The 22,449-nt window shown below is 37.8% G+C and overlaps 1 protein-coding gene across 8 annotated transcripts in view; it reads left to right on the forward strand.

Annotated features, from left to right (window-relative positions):
* Positions 1-22,449, forward strand: part of ATP2B1 (ATPase plasma membrane Ca2+ transporting 1) — a 63,631-nt gene that overhangs the window by 20,337 nt on the left and 20,845 nt on the right. For all 8 annotated transcript variants that reach the window (XM_074827083.1, XM_074827085.1, XM_074827087.1 and 5 more), the window contains exons 2-10: positions 7,404-7,814; positions 12,426-12,623; positions 13,461-13,715; positions 13,796-13,921; positions 14,274-14,417; positions 16,994-17,032; positions 18,129-18,290; positions 19,936-20,150; positions 21,338-21,580. In XM_074827083.1, the coding sequence (XP_074683184.1) occupies positions 7,610-7,814; positions 12,426-12,623; positions 13,461-13,715; positions 13,796-13,921; positions 14,274-14,417; positions 16,994-17,032; positions 18,129-18,290; positions 19,936-20,150; positions 21,338-21,580 (1,587 nt within the window). In that variant the 5' untranslated portion in view covers positions 7,404-7,609. The remainder of the gene's footprint in view (positions 1-7,403; positions 7,815-12,425; positions 12,624-13,460; positions 13,716-13,795; positions 13,922-14,273; positions 14,418-16,993; positions 17,033-18,128; positions 18,291-19,935; positions 20,151-21,337; positions 21,581-22,449) is intronic.

Raw genomic sequence — 22,449 nt, forward strand, 5'->3', positions numbered from 1 at the left:
TGTTTAGCTCAAAATCGATTGGAGGCAGGGTTAAGGAGAAGCAGCAAAAATTAGAGGCTTTATGAAAAAAGGTAAAAAGATTTCTCAAGACAAGTAATATACCTGTAGGAATAACTGTTATAAAGAAGTCAGCTGCTGTTTGGCTCTGAGTCATAATTATTGTCAGAACTGACCAGCTGGATGCATTGCTCACAGGCAGGCACTAAGCTTTAAATGCAACAAGTGACTGAAATCCAGGAATCTGATTCCAGCTCTATTGGGTGAAATTTGGTACATCTCACTTTCCCTTTACTTGAAACTTTTCTGCATATAATGATGTTATATGCCTCATTTAACACATACCTGTCAGGTTTTGTGACTGCAATGCATTTTGTAATTTGGGAATGCAAGTAAATTCTATTGTAGTCGTGCATAATTTTAAGTAGGATGCCATGCTACCATCTCTTTTTGGAAAAGTTTGTAATTTTTGTCAATATAGTTTTGATAAGTATTGATAAGAAAAGTGTGGTAAGTTTTTCCTGAACTTGTGAGTATTTGTTGGTGCATGACTTAACTGCATTAAAAAAATATGTCTACTGTTAGGATTTATATATAAAGTTATTAATATGACAGACCTGTTAATAGAACTTACTTTGCAGCATAATTATCCCAAATAAACATTTTTAACCTGAACTGTACAGGATTGAGAGACTTTGAATCCTCAGTGATTTTATTTAGGACTCAATCTGAAGTAAAGGAAAACATTGATGGGCACTGGGCAAACATTTTTTCTTGCATTTTAAACACCAGTAGATGGAGCTTCATGATATCCCAGATTTGCCTTCAGCCATCAGCGCCTTGGTCCAAAGTTTGGCAGCTCCACTAATCTCAAGTTATCTGAGGAAGCTGACACACATAGTAAATGCGTCTTAAGTACTTGAACATGCTATAAACAATGCTGAATGGGACAGAGTAATGTCTAGAGGTTAAAACTTTTTTTCTCTAGGATTATAGCTTTAACTTGGAATTACCTGGTATCGTAAGCAGTCCTGTCAATTTTAGCCTTTTTGTTTTAGTTTACAATGTCATCACAGAGCAAAAAGTAGATGAGCCTAGTAAAAGGAAGTATTGAGAAGGAAGCTTCAGGGCCTGCGAGTGGAGAAGGGAAAAGCTGTTTTGAGCTGAGTGTTGATCAGAGCTGTGGGTTTAGGAAACCCTTCAAGACATTGCTCTGTTAATGAATATCTGGAATGGGTAACTCCTGCTTCCAGAAAAGTGTTTTAAGTAGTTAAAAACTCAACTCTTCTGCATGGGTTTGTCTTGAAGTGTTTGGCTTTTTAGGGACAACTCAACATTGTAATATGAAAGAGTATGAAAGCAGAGTATTTTAAATACACGGGACCCTTGACACTTTCTGTAATGATGATCACATTGGTTTTATTCTCTAGGGCTTTCCAGTATGTCTCAAAGTCTGATGTTCCTTGAAAGTGTTCAGAGGTTTTTCTGAAGAGCTACTTGTTGTATTAGTCTTTTGTATTTATTCAGCTCTCACATTCAAGTTAAAATACCTTAAATACAGAAAGCTAATGATTAGTTTAAGCTTTGGATAAAACAGTTTTTCTACTCAGACTATTCTATACAGCACTTTCCAATCTTGTTTCTTAATCCAGCTGTCACTTCAGTCAGAGTTGACTTGCTTCGTGAGTGTGGAAAGGCCATGGTTTGGAAAAGGCAGGGGAGTACAGGCCTGCATGGTTGATTGATGGCATAAAACAATGTCTGCTTGCTTGCCAGGCTCCTGTCAGAGTCTGTGGAGCAAGCTGCTTCATAAGAGAAGGTCATGGTCTTCATGCTGTAATAACTCATGTTCAAGACTGTTATAATTTTCCCTTGCTGCTACCAAAATAGGAGGAAAATGATACAGGAGTCTTTTGCGTGAACATTACTAATTTATACTACCAAATTGACTTCAGACTACTGAAGTCCTAATTTGTTAGCCATCATTTCAATAAGAAATAATTTGGGATCTTAAAGCAAAGAAACTACCACTGGATGAAACTGCTAGTACAGAAGCATCAATCACAGTAGGCAGCAGCAATCTTTTAGATTGTGTGATAAATACTAGTGTTTACATCCACTGCAAGAGCCTAGGAACAGCAGCCAGTTTTCATTTCAGTTAGGCAAGTGCATCTGCCTCGCAAGAGATTAAACTTCACAATGAAGTCAGATTTCTGTTTGAAAACTCAGCAAAACTTGTAACCTTTGAATTTACTGTTTATAACACAGGAGTTGTAATAGGGGAAACTTGGCATTACAACACTGTTGGGCACATTTTAAGGCTGAAGGTGATGTATTAAAAACCTTCTGTTGTGGAGTGTCTTCCACGATTGTGCCCTCTCCCTCTTAGCTGTTCAATCTACTTGTAATTGTCTCTTCATAAGCCAGGCTCTCTGAGATGCTTGCACTGAAACAGCAGCATGTCACTGAAATGGTTTAACTCCTAGAGTTGTTCACTTAGGCACATTTTAACATATGGGATAGTGACCTGTAAATGCATGTTGTTCTGTATGAACTTTGTTTTATTAGCATTCATTCATATTTCTTGTGAAGCAGCTGGTGAGTTTCTGTAGCCTTTCAAGTAGGTATGAGGGTCTGTCTCTTAAAGTCTGACCCTCCAGAGCAGACCACCTCAGGCTTTTTCAGTGTGACTTTCAGGTCACTTTCTCTGTTACAATTGCTTTCCATTATAATATTATGGACAACTTTTTCTTTTTTTTTTTTTCTCCTAAGGAAAAAATCATGTAATGGCTTGAAGCTGTGGAACGTGCCCAGTGCTGTGGGTTTCAAACTAAAGTATGCAAAGGCATATTATATTTTTCTGTATCTTAAAAGTTGTTTTTTGAAACAGATTAAAATGGCATGACAACTGAAACGTGGGGACAGTTTTTACCACCGCAGCCTCTTGGTATGTAGATCTGTCTGGTGTTCATTGAACTAATTAGATTAAACAAAGGCTTTCCTGAGATAATCACTTTGCAAGCCTTTTCCTATATTACAGCAACCAGCTTTAGTTTGTTGTTGAAGGTCAAATGCTAGTACCAGCTAATGCTTATTATCTGAATGCATAGTGTTCAAGCAGATGTATAAATTAAATTGAATGACATGGGATATATAATTGCTGGAGCTTTGACTCTTGAGATATGAGTATGCTTAGGTGTTTTAAGATTTAATTTTCTTAATCAAGATTAAAATGTGTTCCTGTAGGTTGGTGAAGCAAGTATTAAATGCAAATTCAATAATAGGAAAGGCTTGGATAGGGGTCAAAGGTATGCTAGGTTCTGTGCATCTGGGCAATAGTAATTATGCCCGCCACTCTTAAACTCTGCTGTTCGCATTTGATTGTCAGTGCGTGGCCACTGCAAACTATCACTTCAAGGCAGACTTAATTTTAATAAATGTAGAACACAGATTATAGCTTTCTTCCAAAAAGAAGGAATTACTGAATACTAAATTACTAATTAGTAAATACTTTCACCTATGAAGGATTATTTCTGCAGTCCTTTTTGAAGCATAGTTAATGTTCAGGGCTGCCTCAATAGTAGCTGGCCTTTGGGGAGGGGTTTAACATGGGTTTATATTTAAAGTGTTGTTACAAGAACGTTTCAAGAAACATGTTACAGCTTCTAGCTTGGCCAACACAGTATGTTCTGGTGGCACTAAATAGATTTGTAATCTATAGCCTCTTCATGCTTTGATAAACATCTCTACGTGTAGGCTTCTGTTTAGAGCTTGTCCTTTTTCCAGTCCAAGTACAGAGGCTTGTGAGGTTGTCAAACTTCTAGCGCTGGTAAAATTATCTAACTTTTGTTTCATGGGTTATGGTTTTGGATTATTGTCTTTGGTAACAAAGCACACTTACTTAGCAATAAATATTAATTGATTTGGCTAAGGAATTTAAGATGCGGTACTTGTAGGCAGCCGCGATGACAGGATATGTCAGTGAAGCTATTAGTCATAGAGCAGCAGGGTCTTTTCAGAGAGATTTGCACAAGTATGTGAATCCTGCCTATGAGAGTATGTGCTGCTACTGTAAGATGCCTCTGCAGTACAGGATTTTTAGTCACTTGAGTGAGGCAGACAATAGCTTTAACATTGTTCCCTACTATCAGTGATAAGTAAATATAGGACTATCCAAAAGTTGACGTGCCTAATGAAAGACAGACTTCTCTTAATCAATTTGTGTGCAGCTTGTTTAAGCTGGACACTAACATAACTTCAACTGAATTAAACTTTAAATAAGCTGGAACTTCAGCAATGGTGTATAAGTGACTTTTAGTTTGATGATTGCTTCTTGAATTTAAAATTTGAGCAGATTGGAAGTTTGAGGCAAGTTGCTTTTAACAATAGTCCATCAGAACTCATGGTACTCAATGTATGTCAAATGGTTGCTGCAAGAATTGAGTTGAGAACTGGAACACTGGTCAAAACAAATAAAATATTCCACTAGTTGAAGAGATAACCATCTATGTAGCTTAAAATTATGCTTTCTTTTATGATACTTGAATTTCACTGTTTATAGTTGCATTATGCATCACCACTTTGTTACAAAAGTAGACTGTTGGAACTTGCTGTAACAGGAAGCGATAGAATGTTGCAACTTTTGACATCAAAACTGTTTTAAGGATATTTCTTAAAGAAACTTGTAGCAATATTTTTTTCTGTAGGAATCGACAAAGAAACTATGTTAAGGTCAGTGCATTCTGTACCTGTGTTCTGAAAATGGGCTTCTAGAGCAGATTCTTTCTGGTCTGATTTGTGTAACAATTACTAATGTTTAACCAAGTTTTTATGATTTGGAGCAAAACTGTTCTTGCTCAGTATTCAGAATTTGAAGAGTATTCATGCTGTTCCTCTCAATTTTCCACAGCTATTTCCTAACATGGGTGTGCGGAATAGTCTGTAACACTACTGGAGCTGATCTGCAGAACCGCACAGCTTTTATAGTGTTAATGTAAGCTTACTGAACTTGTTTGTGAACCCTGAGGGTCCCTTGGTATGCTAGGACACCTCTGAGGTGTTTCAGAACATCTGAGAACCTCTTTCAGTATGAACTGTTAGTAATAGCTAATCACTGCACTATTACGTCTTAACAAAAATGGATCAAGATGCATAGAGATGATAGAACCAGAGTGCAAAGCACAGTATGAGCTATGATTAAGCAATATTACTGCTTTTAAGATTACTTGCACGTGAAAGCCAATCTTGCCCTGGCCCAGTACTCAGTCTCAAAGCTTTTTAATGCTACGTGAGCAGTGACTAGAACTGTAGCTTTTCCTAACCTCATGTCTGTACTTGGATTTGGGTGTATTTGGGCCTCAAGTGCAGGGCTTCTGCTCAAGGCTTGAACAGAGCTTTTCTTAATTAAAATTGAATCAAGTTTGATGTAAGTAGTTGTGGGGCATTCTGCTTGGTCTATTTTTGCCTAATTAGCAGCTGCAACATCTTTTCCATAGCTATACAAACTCATTTGCCTGCTCTGCTTCTTGTTATACTGTCATAGTTTACGATCAGATGCCAATTGATAAATCCTCCTAGGCTATTAGTTGGCCAACAGTGTTTGGGCGTTAGATAAAGATGTGGTGTGGCTTTAAAGAGTGCTCTTTCGTACATGATTTGCATGAATTTCTTCACTTACAGGATACTCTAGCAGAACATGTTATTGTCAGCTGAAGAATGTGTGTTAATCAAAACTGCATCTGAGCATGCAGGTTAACCCCATCGTCATGGACTTTACAACTGTCATCATAATATTTTGCAAGTACCATAGAAAACAGTGAAGATTTAAAATTTTAAATTAGTCACCTTGTTGCTGTTATAGGATGTTGATGTTTTAAACATATGAGTATTGATTGCTTTATGTTTTTTGTCGCTCTCCGGAAAACAGCCATAGACGGTGCTTTTCTCAGAATCTCCTAGTGATAGGAAGAGTGGTGGCAGTTGTGCTGGGAATGGAATTGTCACTTGTGGTAGCGTTATTTCAGGGTCTTTCAGCATCAAGTGGTTGTCTTCAGTACCAATGCAGTACTGTGGCATGGTGCTTAAAGTGGTAGATTGATTATGGCTGAAGGTGATTGCTTCCAGAGCAGAGACCTGAGACTCTTCTGGACCAAGACCTTAAATTTCTGGTAATTAGGTGCTTTTACCTGGACCTCAACACAGACACAGTGGTTTAACTGAACAGACCTCTAACCTGGCAGGGCAATAGCCAGAAATCTTTTCTTTGCTCTTTGACTCTTTGCTTTCATAAAGCAATGCAGTCAGTGGTAACCGTTTGGCTTTGCTAGGCATATGACACCTGAGGTTCTTGTTGACCTGATAGCATCCAAGTTATTGTTCATCTGAGCCTGGCAGCCATAACGTCTCATGGTGGAATAGTCTGTTGTGCTCAGCATGCCCTGTTATGGTGATAAAGCTGACTTACATGATCAGACTTCTGTCTTCGGCACACAGCAGATCTTTATAAAGGCATGAAGTGTTTGTATGTTCACTATACTGTTGTGTAGATAAATGTGTACAAGCAAGATGTGTCAGCCGAGCAGGAATTATATATAGAGTGCCTGTGCAAGTTAAGAATCCTGTGGGTAGATGTCAATTTCTCAGCTACAGTGCTATGATAATCAGGCGGAAGAGCTGCTCTTTGTCTCCCTATCCCTTCTGCAGGAAGGTGGTATTGTGCAGTTTTTCCCTCTTGCAAAGAATTAAATGCAGATACTGTGGGAGTCTTGAGTTGTGATGAAATGGGCTGGAGGGGGCCTAAAACACTTTGGACATGAAAATGCATTAAGACCTAGCTCTGCCTGAGATATACTCCTACTTACACTACAAAAGTACTTAATGCGTGGGCTAACTTAGTCTTGAAACTGTTTTCCTTGAGGTTTGCGCAAATGTATTCATGGGAACACACAAAAGCTTGCTCATCCCCAGCTCTGAGGTGAAAGCTTTAGTGAAAAGTTGATTTTTAACTTGGGCATGTTCTTACCCCATGTGACATCAGTGGTGGATGCTCCAAACTCCATTTCCTTGGAAACAGATTTACTTCCAGGTGTTTTTAAAGGTTTCCTCTTGATGATGAACCATATGGGTATACCAAGCAAAATGCAAGACTTAAAGGGAGCAGCTGTTCTAAGAAGTTAACGATTTAAGAAAGTATAATAATGCAAGGTTATTTTGGGATGGGAAACATCCATTTTATGCCTCATCACTCTTGCCAGCTGAATGCGAACTAAAAATATTACAGGAAGTTTGAGGCAATTGACCTTAAGCAGAAATTTGTTCTGTAACCTCAATACAAAGAGTAGGGTTGTCTTACAGTGTATTTCAGTATAGCTGTTATGTAACTGAATGTATATTTATTCTTTCCCTAGACTGTACATGCTATTTGGCTTGGGAAACAGAACGCGCCATGGGACAACCTCAAAGATATCTCTCCAGATGGGGTCTCTTACTTGGGTGATGTGTCTGCTCTTCTGACTGTCTTCATACCCAAAGGATTTATTTTCCTTTTGGAAATATTTTAAGCTGAAATCTTGTTCCTTACTGGAAACTGTCTACACTAAAGACTGCATGCATCATGGGTGATATGGCAAACAACTCGGTTGCATATAGTGGCGTAAAAAATGCTGTAAAAGAAGCTAATCATGGAGATTTTGGAGTTACTCTTGCAGAGCTCCGTTCTCTTATGGAACTTCGAGCTACAGATGCACTGCATAAAATACAGGAATGCTATGGAGATGTACATGGTATCTGTACAAAATTGAAAACTTCACCAAATGAAGGTAAGTCAATTTTAAGACTATTATTGAGGAAACTCCATTTAGGAAAAACCTTAGTCAATAAAACCACTTCTTTTTGTAATATAACAAAGTTTATAAAAGTATTTGTTACCATAATAAAATATTACTTACTCCTCTAAGGCAGAGTATTCAATGGTAGTAAGTTATCAAGATTTTTTTCAGTTGATCTAAACTGCATGTGAGATGAGGGATTAGTGGTGATGCATCAATTTTTAAAACTGGTGACATCTGTTTTCTATTTGTATTACATTGAATTCTTAATAGCAGGATCTAGTTTTTAAATCTATAGTATTTCTGGAGATTTCATGTGATCTGTGCAAAATAGCTGTCAATACAGCTTTCGGCACTAAGAGGTACTGTTACTATTAGTAGAAGGTTTGTAAAGTGATCACACAATCTTATTCTTTAGAAATAAGCATCTTTAAAGAAGTCTTTGCCATGTTGGTCTTGATGGCATTCTGCGAAGTGTGGCTACCTGATGCTTTTGCTCTCTAGAATTAGGCTGTACAAATGTGAAGAAGTAAATAAATGTATCAAGTCTTTTTCCTGAGAGCTTTCCAGAAGTTTTCCTTAAGATCCGGCCTGCTCTTACTACTCCCTTCCAATGTAAATGAAAGCTATGCTTTAATTTGTGAAAGAAAGAGGCAAGTCATATCTCTTAAAATACCTAAACTGTAGTATCATGTACAAATGTTTTTACATATTTTTGTCTTAACTCAAACTTAATGTGAAGTCCTGCTGTTGGTAGTGATTGAGAACTACCAAAATCTTTGTTTTGGCAAATTGTGGTGTTGCAGCTTTTAACTAATGTGTTGTGTTGGTGGCAGTAAAGTACCTGCTATCTTAATCCTGGCTAGCTATTGCTTTCTGTTCTTCAGAAATGCTATGGAAAGGTTTGTCTCCTTGGATCAAGAACAGCCTACTAATGCCATAAGGTATTTCTGGGCACAACTGCATTTAGCATGTTTTGGCTTGATCTGCTTTGAAGCCAGACTCATGAAGTTATTTCAGTACATGAACTGAGTTCCTCTTACCAAACTGAAAGTAGCCAGTAGCTCTCATGCCTGACTGGCCAGTGAATGGGAGTAGAGCAGTTTTAGGCTGAAGAAGGAATTTGTAAAACATGAGGAGTGCAAACTTCTAAAGTTCCTTGGCATCAATGGAGTTGTAAAGTTTAGTGCATGTGTGTGAAGCACTGCTGTGTACAAGCAGTAACACCTCTTAGGTTGGAGCAGCAGCCTCTCATTACCTTGCTGACCTGTTGAGTAGTGTTGAAAGGCAATTTCCTTTCTCAGTGAAAAGGGTTTTAGTTTTCTACAATCAGGAACGGAACTGAGAGTTGAATCGTGTTTTACAGTAATCTGCAATGTTTAAGGCCCATTATTACTGCAAGCTAGGTGTGCATACAATTGTAGATGACCAGGATGCACTAAGCATCAAATACCTGGTATACTGCAGGATTCACTTTATGTTCCATAACATAACAAGCAGGTTAACACATGGGAATGATGAGTGTCAGCGTAAACTAGAAAGGGTTAGATGCCTTTTCCTGCAGATTGATTCTGCTGTACTGAGGACTGTGTGATCAAGACCTTTCCTTTTCAAAAGGATTTGACATTTTGATGTACTGTCCTGCAATCAGTTAAATATGATCACTAACCTGGTAAAAGAGCACCATCTTTTTTTGAAGTGTGGGAGTAGCTCCTAAACACAGCAAGGCCTCAACAGTCAAACGTGATAATTTGCTCTTAACTCATCTTACTTAACCTTTTCTGAGCTGTGTCCTCTACAAAGGTGTCATTTTGTCTCAAAATCATTACATGAACCTTTAGAGAAACAGCTTCTCTGTCAGGTATGCTGCTATAAATTTCTTAGATGTAGCGCTGGAAAGCTCTTGTAAAAGTAGAACTAAGTCTCTTTTGTCAAATTCAAGTTGTAAGTATAGAAATAGAGACATTTCTAATGGAGAAAAGTTAGGCAAGATCTAAGCAGAAAACTGCTGTGTGTTACACTAGTTCTAACTCTCTAAAATCTCATGTATACACCTGCAAGGCTCTATGACACTTCTTCCTATTCGGAAGGTTTCTTTATGATATGAAATGCTGACTTACGTAATTACTAGTGGCTTCACAGCAGAAGTACGGGTAGTTCCGAAATCCTACGCTGTGGATGAGTTCAGCTTGTATTACTTCTTGCTTTGAAGTTGTTGACAATGTAAGGCAATGTCTGTTTTCAGGCAAAAGGTGGATCAGACCTACCTGATTTGAAGTGAGAAATGGGAACTCTCCTTTACCAGTATTACTAAAAAAAGACACTGGCAGCCTTTACTCTTAGCATTTAATGTTTATTATGTCCTTTACATGTGTACAAATGTATACAAATGTGAATAAATTAATGTTTGGCATATCTGTAGCAGCAAAAGTCTTTCCTATATTCTGGACAGATGGACCACCATTGATATTTTCACAGGTCTACATAATTTTGATTGTCTAGTAACTTCTAGATTTCTAATAAAATTTGTATATGAAGCTTTAACTAGTCCCTTGGCTAATATTTTCAAACTTAGCCCCAAATAACGTAAATTACCCTAGTTAAGATACATAATGAACAAAACAATGGCAGTAGTTTCAACCTCAGGACTGTAGATTGTGAACTATGAAATTACCAGCTGTGTGGTGAATGTAGCAAGTTCAGTAGTGGTGCATGGTGTATTATGGTGAATACTAAAAATATAAATGCTTTTTGTCTTTGCTAGACATATTTACTAATCTTCACTAAGTGATTCTGATAGTAGCTTGACTTTATACAGCCTTGTTGGAAAACACTTTTTGTTCTTTGAAGACCTTTGCTGTATACTTCTGATGTTCTGCATCCTGGTACCCTGTGAAGGGAGGAGGAAAGTAAATAATCTTCCAAACTGCCATGCTAAAAGGAAGAGAGAAATGGTATCTGTTGCAAAATAGCAATATGGTCCAGCCTTTTGGAATGGCCAAGCTGTCCTGAGTTTCCTGAGATCCTCTCATATAACTTGATTTTCAAAATGGTCTTGCAGTGCTCTCTGAGAGTGAAAGTAGGCATCTCAAAGCTTGAACTTCAAGAAGCGCAGTGTTATGGCTAGCTAATAAAATTGCTTCTTTGTATTAAACCTCCAAAGCCATGAATTCAGGGTGAATCTAAGAGTGCTGAAATACATCTAATTTATTATATACACTAAGAGTATGTTTAATTTATTTCACTTTTGAAAAGATCTGCACATAATATTATGCTTTTCAGTTAAGTGATTACATAGCAGTTATTAGCATTTAAAACTGAGCTTTGCAGTTAAGTAGTCGTTGCAAAGTGTCTTGAAATATCATGTGATGGTTCTAGGAAATTTCGTCTGTTAGAGGTGTTAAATATCCCACTTATTATGAAAGCCAGTCGCAGTTCTTATCAATTACCTAGCGTGTTTGCAACGTCTTTATCAATTGGGTCTTTAACAATTGGGTTAACTACTGAAAAAATCTGCTACTGGGAAAATTGTTTTCTTTAAGCAGGTGCTGATCATAACCTTGGGGGACAATATGGCTGAATTATCCAGACCTTTGCTCTGAACATGGCTGGGTGTTTGGCCATTTTGCTTTGAAAAATGAGCCTGTGTCTCAAATTCTGAATGGCAGGTTAGGCACCTGGAAGCTGTTGAAGGAGTAAACAGGAGGTGTACTTACGGAATACCTTGAGCGTGTGACCTTGCACTGAATATACTTGGTATTCCTTGATTTTTAAGGACTTGGGCTAACTCGAAGCAGGCAGTGCCTTTTAGTGAAGGCCCCTCACTCTTGCTTGCTAGTGTCCCTTAAAGATGGTACAAGAGTTGAGACAGAGAAGAGGACTCTGAAAGAAATATGCCATATAAAAAGATGGGTACAAAGCTGCAGAGTGTTAAATATGGGCTCTCTGTGGGAGGAAATAGAAAATGAAGCTTTGGAAGAGCAAACAATTGCTGTCCATGTGGAAGCAGCATCATTCAGTGGCTGCCCCTCACCACATGATGCACCAGCTTTTAATAGTATTTTATATCATAAATAATACACAAATATGATATTTATGATATTTTATATTAATTATATTAAATATTTCATTATAAATGTTACATTAATTGTAGGATCCTAGGATGTTATCTCTGAATACAGAATCCCTACAGTGGGAACCAGAGCTGGCTTCACAGGCTGTGGTCTTGCTAAAGCTGCATGGTGCTACACAGTCTCGATAGTAGTAACTCTACTAATGATCTTGTCTTGCAAACTTGTTTACTTGGTACAAAGGTATGTCTGCTACTATTACTCTGTTGCTATGTCATATTAAGTGCAAGTAGGTAGACCATCAGCTTACTTTATATTGGCAAAGTGTGAATTATAAAATATAGCTGGTTTTCTATAGTGACTCTTGATTTAAGGATAATACTTATGTAATTATATTTGAGATATGGCTTTTCAGTATTGTTACTGAAATATGGTGTGGGACTTGACTCCATGAATGGGAAACCTCTATCACTTCTAATGTGAGGGTGAAAATACAAATAAGTGTCACTAACTTTGTCTTATTATTAAATAGGTTTAAGTGGAAATCCAGCTGATATAGAAAGGAGAGAAGCAGTTTTTGGGAAGAACTTTATACCTCCTAAAAAGCCAAAAACATTTCTTCAGTTAGTATGGGAAGCACTACAGGACGTTACACTAATTATATTAGAAATTGCAGCTGTAGTATCCTTGGGCCTTTCTTTTTACCAGCCTCCAGGAGGAAATGAATCACGTAAGTAAACTTTTTTAAAAGTAGGTATGAACCTGTATTATACTACTGACTTTCCTGGTCCAACATGTGTATACTGTAAATCTGATGAGAGTAAGTCAGTGGAAAAGCAACTTACTCCTTTTTGAAAGAACACTACTAAAACTCTAGCTTGCCTTAAAAAGGGCAACATGAGATTCCCCTGGTTATGATCTACTATCATTCTGACCACAAAAATGCCAAAGGTAAAATGCAAGCAGCAGGAACAAGGACTTGTCCAAGATCAGTCATGTTTCTGTGCGAGTGTTTTTCTAGCTTTTCCTCAATATTTAAGCAATTTATAATTTGCAGTCATGCACTAAATTTTCCTTGATTTGCAATATGGCACTGGTAACTTTCTAATTTAAGAAATGAAGCTATATTTATACTTCTAAAGGGAAGATGAAGGGGTCTGACCTCCATTGATCTGAATTTTTGCAATGATGTCTGTCTTGTTAAGATAAAGGTAAAGTGGGAAATGTTGAGAAAGTAAAAGGTGGTTAACTAATTGTCTAGTCTGGCATTCTTATGCCATCATTTAACAAGATAATAGGGACAGGTAACTTGATATATCAACTTCTCTTATGTTCAGATAAGCAGGGATGTAAATTCTAGGTGGTTTAACTTCCTTGAGCTGCTCTAACTTTCAGGTTCATTAGCTTCTTTGTGTGTTACCCTTACTGAAAATAAATGTAAAATTGCAGAGAAGGCTAGCATGGAAAATGTTTAGCAGCTATTAGCTTTTTCTGTTTGGCAAAACCTTTTTGTTGTTGAAATAACTATCTGCGTGAATTTCTTAAATCTAAAACCTGTTTTCTACAGTATGTGGATCAGTAAATATTGGTGAAGAGGAGGAGGAATCTGAAGCAGGTTGGATTGAAGGAGCAGCAATCCTCCTATCTGTAGTTTGTGTGGTATTAGTAACAGCTTTCAATGACTGGAGTAAAGAGAAACAGTTTCGGGGATTGCAGAGCCGTATTGAACAAGAACAGAAATTCACAGTCATCAGAGGTGGCCAAGTCATCCAAATACCAGTAGCTGACATAATTGTTGGAGATATTGCACAAGTGAAATATGGTAAACCTATTTTTAAAGTTGAACTTTCTTTTATTTTTAAAAAAGGAACTGCAGTCAACATACCCAGTGATCTCTTGTAGGTGATCTTTTACCGGCTGATGGTGTACTCATTCAAGGAAATGACCTCAAAATTGATGAAAGCTCACTGACTGGAGAATCTGATCATGTTAAGAAATCTCTGGACAGAGATCCTATGCTGCTGTCAGGTGTGTAACATTTGACAATTCCTGAAGAAAGTAGTTTGTTTCTGGGGATAAACTGGTTATTTTGAGGTTAAAATCTGGCAGAGTAGACGTCATCTAGTCTGACTTCTACAATTATCCAAAAACATTGCAACTAGTACAAAACTTTCTCAGAGTGAGCAGACTCTTAAAACTGACAAACATTTTGTGTAGTTGCTTATGGGTTTATTTTCCAGACAGTTTCGGCAATTAAAGCTCTAGAGGACCACAGTGGTATCTTAGGGTTTCATCAATGTGAAGTTTGAGAACTCATTTCCTTTGTGCTGTGCCATATAACTGCTCAAGTCTCAGTGGAAAACCTGATTCAATCTTTCAGGTACACATGTGATGGAAGGCTCTGGAAGAATGGTAGTTACTGCTGTAGGTGTGAACTCTCAAACTGGAATTATCTTTACCTTACTTGGGGCTGGAGGAGATGAAGAGGAGAAGGAGAAGGAAAAAGAGAAGAAGGACAAGAAAAGTAGGCATAATAATCTTAAATCCTTGGGGAGGGAGGGGTGAACTCCTGAATGTTACTGGATAAAAACATGTTCTAGTCATCCGAAGCCAGAAATCTTTTTTAAAACCTCATACTTTCACTAAGTTTCACAGGGTAAAACCCTCAGGTCCAGTTATCTGAGAGTATGCCACTACTAATAATTCTTGTCACATGGATTTTTAATTAAACTTCAGATGTCATTGATCAATTAAGAGGTTAGAAGGTTTACAATTCCTAACCAGCCATACCATGTATAAACTGTTAAACTGCTATCCCGTGTAACTTCAAAGTACATTCATGTCTAATAGCAAATATTTGTTTATGACAAACAGGTTATTACCAATAACTCAACGTAGTAAGTATCAAGCTCTGCTTTTGACAGCTAGAAAATGTCCTGTATAGGGAGTTCTTCTATGACACTTGAAGAAGAAAAGCTTGTATGATTGATACTGCTGAGTTTGTGGATATCTTAAGCATATATAAGACTGATTTAGATAAAGATGAGCAGACAGCTGCTTCTGCCACTCCTTTTCTTCCGGAGCTGAAACTTTGAATGCTCAGAGATATACACAAGGCAAATCCCTAGTGGCACTTTTCTGTAAACTTTATTTTTAGAGGGATGAGGGGCTTGTAAACCAGAGCATTTTGAAGCCCTTCTGTGAAGTGTGAAATGGGCTGTCTTCCTTATTCTGAAGGACTTGCTCAGTAGCTGGCTTTATAAGGTCACTTATCTAAGCCATAGCCTTTATCCTGAGAGTCAAAGCTTAGAAATGTTGACCAGTAATGTTTTGATATTAGCTTTCACAAGACTTGTTCAGTCCTGAGCTTCACCACAGCAAAAATTTTTCTAGAAACAGTTGTGAGGTCCACAGGGTGGGACTGAGTGAAGATTCTTGACAGAAAAATATACTTTTTCATCAGAGGAATATGAAATAGTAATGGAAAGCCATACAGAAATGTGCTTAGAATCTCAGTGACCTTCAAACTAGAGGCAATTGTTGAAATGTGTGCTCTGTGCAGGAGTTAGGATTGAATTGTGCTTTTTGTCTTGTCCTCATCCTCAAATACTTTACAATTCTGACCCTTCTTGAAATTTATAGTAAGTTTTTTCAGAAGTAAGTTTCAAGAATTGTTGCAAGAACTGAAAGTTCAAAATTACTTTCAAGCTCAAGCATGGTAGTGAAGAGTAAAAGTGGACCTGCAACATTTCCAGGGATTAGTGTGAAACAGTTTCCATCCTTTGCTCTTTCCCTTACAGTGGAAGGAGGAGGAAGCAATAGCAGCTACAGGAGATATGGAGACGATTATAGTTTTTATTAATATTCTGCCAGTGCTTCCTATTGTAAAAGCAGAAGTCTTTTTGAAAGGTAGTGTTTTGGTGTGTCCTAGGGCCTGAACGCTTGTGGGGGGTTTTTTTGTGGGTTTTTTTGGGTTTTTTTGTCTCCCAAGATAGACAATTTCCTCTTTCCCTTGAGTTAGGTGCCTGATAAGATTCTCCTTGGTAAAACTCAGGTTAAACTAAATTAGCTTCTCTGTGAATGTTAAGGAGATTAAAGTGGCTATTTTTAGTTGGATGTGTATGGCTTGGTTCAGAGTGAAAGCAAATGTATGTACAAGGAGCTAGAAGTAACTCAAGTGTAGGAATTTGCTCTTGTAAGAGGGAAAGAGAAACTAGGAAAGAACAAATGCGAAACTAAGACAGTGATGATTTCTTAAGAAGTCTGAAGTGGCATCTTCTGGAGAAGGTGAACGTGCTTTTTTTTTTTTCTCCTCAGCTGTTCTGAGGATGCACAGGGGGAAATCTTATGTATAGAAATCAGACTATGTCTACAGTAATAATGTAGTGAAGGTATTAAATGTCATGCCAGACACACTGCTTGATAATTTGATTTTCTTGTACCTGAGTATTCTCATACGTTTCAGCCTACATAAATTAAGGCTGAAGACTTAATTAATTACAAGTGATACTGCTAAATTCTGGGGTTTGTTTTAAGGTCCTCGCTTTTGTGCTTTCATTTCAGGTTATTACAAATAGTAACTAAAACTCTTGCTTTTTCTACTTAATAGAAAAGTTTGTACCTGAAAACCCAAACAAAAAGAGGTAGTGTGGCCCCCCCACTCCCAATAAGCTACACATGATGTGTTGGTCTTCTAGTTACCTGTAATGTTTCAGTCCTTTCAGAAATTCAGAATCACTTTAATGTCACAAATTTCTTTCCTAGAAAAATGTTTAGGCAAGCCTTTTAAAAGCTTTCTCACAAGTGTAGTAAATGTCTGTATCTGTAATTTGTGCAAACTTAACTATGGTAGCATAACACTGCAGCAGTCTTATATGTGAAAAGTGAAGTTCAAAAAACTGATGTGAGCTGTTTGAGAGTTGACATGCTTGTAAAGCTTCAGTTATGTCAGCTCTCTGTCTCCAGTTTGTTCTACACTTTTTTTAAAAATGCAGTTGCTTGTTTCAGCATATGTTAAGGTATGCATTATATATAAACATAAACACTGAAATGAAGTCTGCACAGCCAATTTAAAACACAATGTGTTCCCCTCTTCGACAGGTAAAAAACAAGACGGAGCTGTTGAAAACCGTAACAAAGGTAAATGCAGGTTCTCCAAACCTTTTTTGCAAATCCCTATTTTCTGAGAGCATATGTAATGAATACATACTTTCCTATGAAAATACATATTGAATACTTAGATCCAAAGTGCTTATGCTAAAGATGGCATAAGTGAATCTGCCCCAACCAAATGCTTAAATGAACTTGGTAGTCTCAACATAGCTAGATACTACAAAAGTAAACTTTACCAATCATTTTCAAGCTCTCTTGGTGAGGTGAGTTAACCTTGACTGGCTGTCAGATGCCCACCCAGCTGCTCTCTCACTCCCCACTCCTCAGCAGGGAGACAGGGCAGAAAATAGGATGAAAAGCTTGTGGGTTGAGAAAAATATGGGAGATCACTTACTAATTATCTTCACAGGCAAAACAGACTCAGCTTGGGGAAGATTAATTTATTGCCAATTAAAAATAGAGTAGGATGGTGAGAAACTAAAACAACTGAAAACATCTTCCCCCCCCGCCCTTTCTTCCAGGCTCAACTTCACTCCTGACTTCTACCTCCCGCCCCTGAGGAGCGCAGGGGTATGGGGAATAGTTTTTTTGGTCAGTTCATAATGCCTGTCTCTGCTTTGTCATTCTCATGTTCTTCTCCTGCTGCATTGTGGGGTCTCTCCCTAGGGATACAGTCCTTCATGAACTTTTCCAGTGTGGGCCCTTCCCACAGGGTACAGTCCTTTAGGAACAGGATGCACAAGCGTGGGTCTCCCATGGGCCCCAGCTGCTGCCAGGAGCCTGCTTCAGCATGGGCCCTTTACAGGCTGCCCATCTGCCTGCTGTGGCATGGGGTCTTCCACGGGCTGCAGGTGGATCTCTGCTCCACTGTGGTCCTCCATGGGCTGCAGGGGCACAGCCTGCCTCACCATGATCTTATTCACAGGCTGCGGCTCCCCTGCTGCCAGCACCTGGGCACCTACGCTCAGTGCACTTGTTTAAGCATTCATGTGTAGCACAGCATCTCTGGATAGAAGGTACTACACAGGTGTTTAATGGAGCCTGGTGTTGTTAAGCTTTTTAAGTATCACTGATTTCTGGGGACTCCCCAATGGCTAAACTTTATTTGATTTTTAACTTCTAGCTAAAGCTCAGGATGGTGCAGCCATGGAAATGCAACCACTGAAGAGTGAGGATGGTGGGGATGGAGATGAAAAAGACAAGAAGAGAGCAAATTTGCCAAAGAAAGAAAAGTCTGTTCTTCAAGGCAAACTTACAAAGCTTGCGGTTCAGATTGGCAAAGCAGGTATGATGTATTGGTACCCTCCTTACATTGATGTCACATGTTTTAATAAAGTTGAAACATGCACAGTTTGTGAGGGGTTATCTTAAGTAGCTAGCCTTGACTGGTTTGATTATTTTAAGTGCAAAATTCCAATGTTTGCAAGTATGCCATTGTGCCTGAGTATGCTGATGGCTTCTCAGACTGTGTCATGTGGATGACTTTTCTTTTTCCTTGATTTAAATAGATTCAGGCTTTAGTGTCAGCTTCTGAGAGCGAAAATTCCAACTTCGTAACTTTGGACAACTGTTATGAAAGATAATTTCAGATAAGATATAGCATTTAGTGATGTACCTAGAGAACTATAAATTGAGTGAAGTCTGGAAAACATGGTAGGGTCGACCAGGTTATCTCTGGTACTTTCAGAGGCTTAAGAATTTCCACTTGGCATGTGCCTTGCTGATATGTAACATTTTTATTGACTTTCTACTATCCTTTAGCTTCTGTTACTCTTCTGTCAGCTAATATTCAGCTGTCTTGTCAAAACATTTGATAAACTGTTGCTTCTGAGAAGTAGACTAAAGCAACAATGAAGTTCAGTGTAGATTTTAGGCTATATTATATAGTATGTTGAGGTTTAATTTAAATATTTCAGGATTTGTTTTGGTCCGTGTAGAACTGTTGAAAGATTTTAAACTAGAGGAACTTCTAGAAGCCTTATAGCCCAGCCCACAGCTCAAAAAGGGCTGATGTCAGCATCTGTGGTGTGAGGACAAGCAGTTATGGTATGAGGACAAAGCAATTAAACTTTTAGCTTTATCACTCCATAGTTATGTATGGCAGTGTTCATTTTTCAGAGAAACTTGTACTAACAAATGTTGAATAAAGGTTCCACAGTATGTTTAGTGTAAAATATTCTTCTTGTCAAACTATTTTTTTTCACATCTTTCATAAGTAAGAGCTCTTCTTTTCCTTTATGGACCTTTTGATCCATTGTAATTCCCCACACACCCTTAATGCTCATCTACTGCATGCATGTACTTGTCTGCCCCGCTCTTTTGGGATGGTGCACACACTGAAGCAGGTTTCTAAAAAGAGCTGACACTCCAGTGACTTCTGTTCCTTTTTTCCAGTCAGGTGCATTTTCCTTCACGGTTTTCATGTGGTGTCTTTAAGTGTGCCACTCAACTTGCTAACAGCAGTTCTGATTCGTCTTCCCAGTTACTCCCAGTTCATTGAACACTCTGCTTAGCTGCCATATTTAGTCCCACCTTCAGCAGGAAGCAGGGTGCAGACTGTCAGCAGCTTTCTGTACTGAGTCAGTCAGCAGCACAATCATTGAAGGCCTGCTGAATTATTTCAGTTCTTATTCTGCTTAGTTAAATGACTTTTACATATTGGTCTCCTGTTCATAATCAGATCTATAATTTTCAATTAAATGGGAAGGAAAAATATTTTTAGAAGTTTTTAGGTGAAATGCATGAGGAAATACTTGCATCGAAAGTTGGAACACCTTTGAAAACTACCTCAATGTTTCTTGACTTGCCTGTTCAATATCATAGTTATAAACTAACTTCTATAAAGGCAGAAGTATTTGCACTTATCCACAGTCTTTTTTGCCAAATATTGGAGATAATTTCTGAAAACTGTTTATTCTCTTTTTAACAAGGTTTGTTGATGTCTGCAATCACAGTCATTATCCTTGTGTTATATTTTGTAATTGATACCTTCTGGGTTCAGAAGAGACCTTGGCTTGCTGAATGTACACCAATTTATATTCAGTATTTTGTGAAGTTCTTCATTATTGGAGTTACAGTTTTGGTGGTGGCAGTACCAGAAGGTCTTCCACTTGCAGTGACTATATCTCTGGCTTACTCTGTTAAGGTAAGTAGATAGATGGGGAACAGATTTTAAAGGTGGGTGGGTGTATTCATCAGCTGTAAAATCTCAGCTGAGATATGCTGCATTACATGTACATAACAGACTGGGAAGAAGCTTTTCTTGTTTCCCTGAACTGCATAAGAAATCTACAGCAGTATTTTTCTTAATTTCTGAGTACATGCTAACATGAACAGTGAGTAGTGACAACCAGTTGTCACCAACTAAAGATGAGTTGGTTTAGTTCATAACATTGTAGCATTTGCTTATAATAAATAGATGTGTTGGAGTTTGTAAATAACAAATTCTTCTATAAACCCGAACTTCTACCTAACTGCGTTAAGCAACTACTGCAAAAGTTTCCAGATTGATTTTCCTTGAGGACTTGAATATTGTAGAACATAGTTTTCTCTTAATTATACTGCATGTTTTTTAACTCATGCTCTTTGTTCTCTTAATTTTCTTATTGCTTCAGCATGCTGAGACTGGCTATTGATCTGAAAATCTAACTGTAAAGACAATGGCTGTTTAGGCTGTGTTCTAAAACTTACTAATTTACAGCACTAACTAGTAGTGGCCTTAGTATTCTATCATTTCAAGTTACTCGGCCTCTTTGAGGTTAAAATACTATCCAAAGCTGTTAAGTAAAGAATTTAAAGCAATATTTGACCTATGAAACTTGTGTAGTCCTCACTATCTTAGCTGAAACATTAGGTTCCCAGTTAGTATTTAATGTTTAAGTCTGGCTCTAGAACCTTTGAAATATATATCTTCTGATGTTCGGATAAGTCTGTAACATAGCTTGATCTTTCTTGTAAGCAAAAATACTTTTAAAATGTTGTATCTGGTAAAGCTCAGTCTGTACCTCTCCTCTATTTCTAAGTAGCATCATAAACTATTTGCTTGTTAACAGTCTGAATAGTATCAGTAGTCAGTGTGACATGCAGATACAGGAGATCAAGACTGTATTTATGAACCTTGTTCAAAATGAAGTTTACTGTGATGTAATAGACTTAAAGGAATCCCTATAGAATGTGGCAGCTACAAATTCTTCCTCTGTAAGATGACAGATAACTTAGTGTCATCTGAAGTGTCATCTGATACTGCTGTGTGAGACTGGACACCCTAAATGAGAATTTCTGAAATGTGAATTAATGGTCATGGATAGCTGTTGACTGCTTTTATTTCCTTAGAAAATGATGAAAGATAATAACTTGGTGAGACATCTGGATGCATGTGAAACAATGGGCAATGCCACAGCTATTTGCTCAGATAAAACAGGAACATTGACCATGAACAGAATGACAGTGGTCCAAGCCTACATCAATGAAAAACATTATAAAAAAATTCCAGAACCAGAAGCTATTCCAGAGAAAACTATGGCTTACCTTGTGACAGGAATTTCTGTTAATTGTGCTTATACTTCCAAAATACTGGTAAGTGGATTTCTTCATTCTAATCAAGGTAACTAAACAACATCCTCAAAAGATGCAAGTAGTCTGGTGGCCACATGGGGGGCAGTTAAGTGTAAGTTTGTGGAAAAATGCAGCATAAGGTATTTTGTACCTGCTGTAGACTGCTCAACCATTCATTTGAGACTAAATTTCAAAACCAGCTTATTTCAGTTAGAACTGATAATTTAGGTTTGAGCTGATAATTCAAAGATACAATCTCAGGAAGATAACTTCCCTTAAGTTCACAGTTGTGTCTAAATTTGTTTTTATAAGCGGGACTGTTTACCTTACTTGAAGAGATCTTGGCTCGATTTGAGTGCTACTTCAAGTAAACACGTAAGAGTAGCATAACATTAGCTAGAATGTAATGAGAAAACACAAGTACACATGAGGATTTTGACTTTTTTTTTATTCCAAACACTGTTGTATGAGTTTGTAGGCTTCAGAATTTTAACATCTTTGCTCATGCCTCATTTGAGGCTTTCAAAATAAAAAGAATAATGGGCTTTTACACATTTTAAATACTGGAATATTTGGCACTTTTGTGTGCATCGTTTTATGCAACTCCAAACATAGCTTCCTTGCTGTAGTTATTCCAACATGTTGCATAACTTATATTCTTTAAGGCAGTAAACAATATTCGGGGTTTAGCGTTAAAAAATAAATAAATTAGCACTTCAGGATTTAGTAGAAGCCTCCACTATGAATGCTATGTTGTACAGGAACAGCAGTAAAACCGCAGTCCAAAAGCTACTTTTCAGCCAATAAAAATGGTACCTCTGAAAGAATTTCCTCAATAGCAGTACTTGAGGTAGCATATCAAGATCACCAGCACTGATTTCTCTGAAACA

The sequence above is a fragment of the Strix aluco genome, chromosome 5 (assembly GCF_031877795.1).
Source record: "Strix aluco isolate bStrAlu1 chromosome 5, bStrAlu1.hap1, whole genome shotgun sequence".
Classification (NCBI taxonomy): Eukaryota; Metazoa; Chordata; class Aves; order Strigiformes; family Strigidae; genus Strix; species Strix aluco.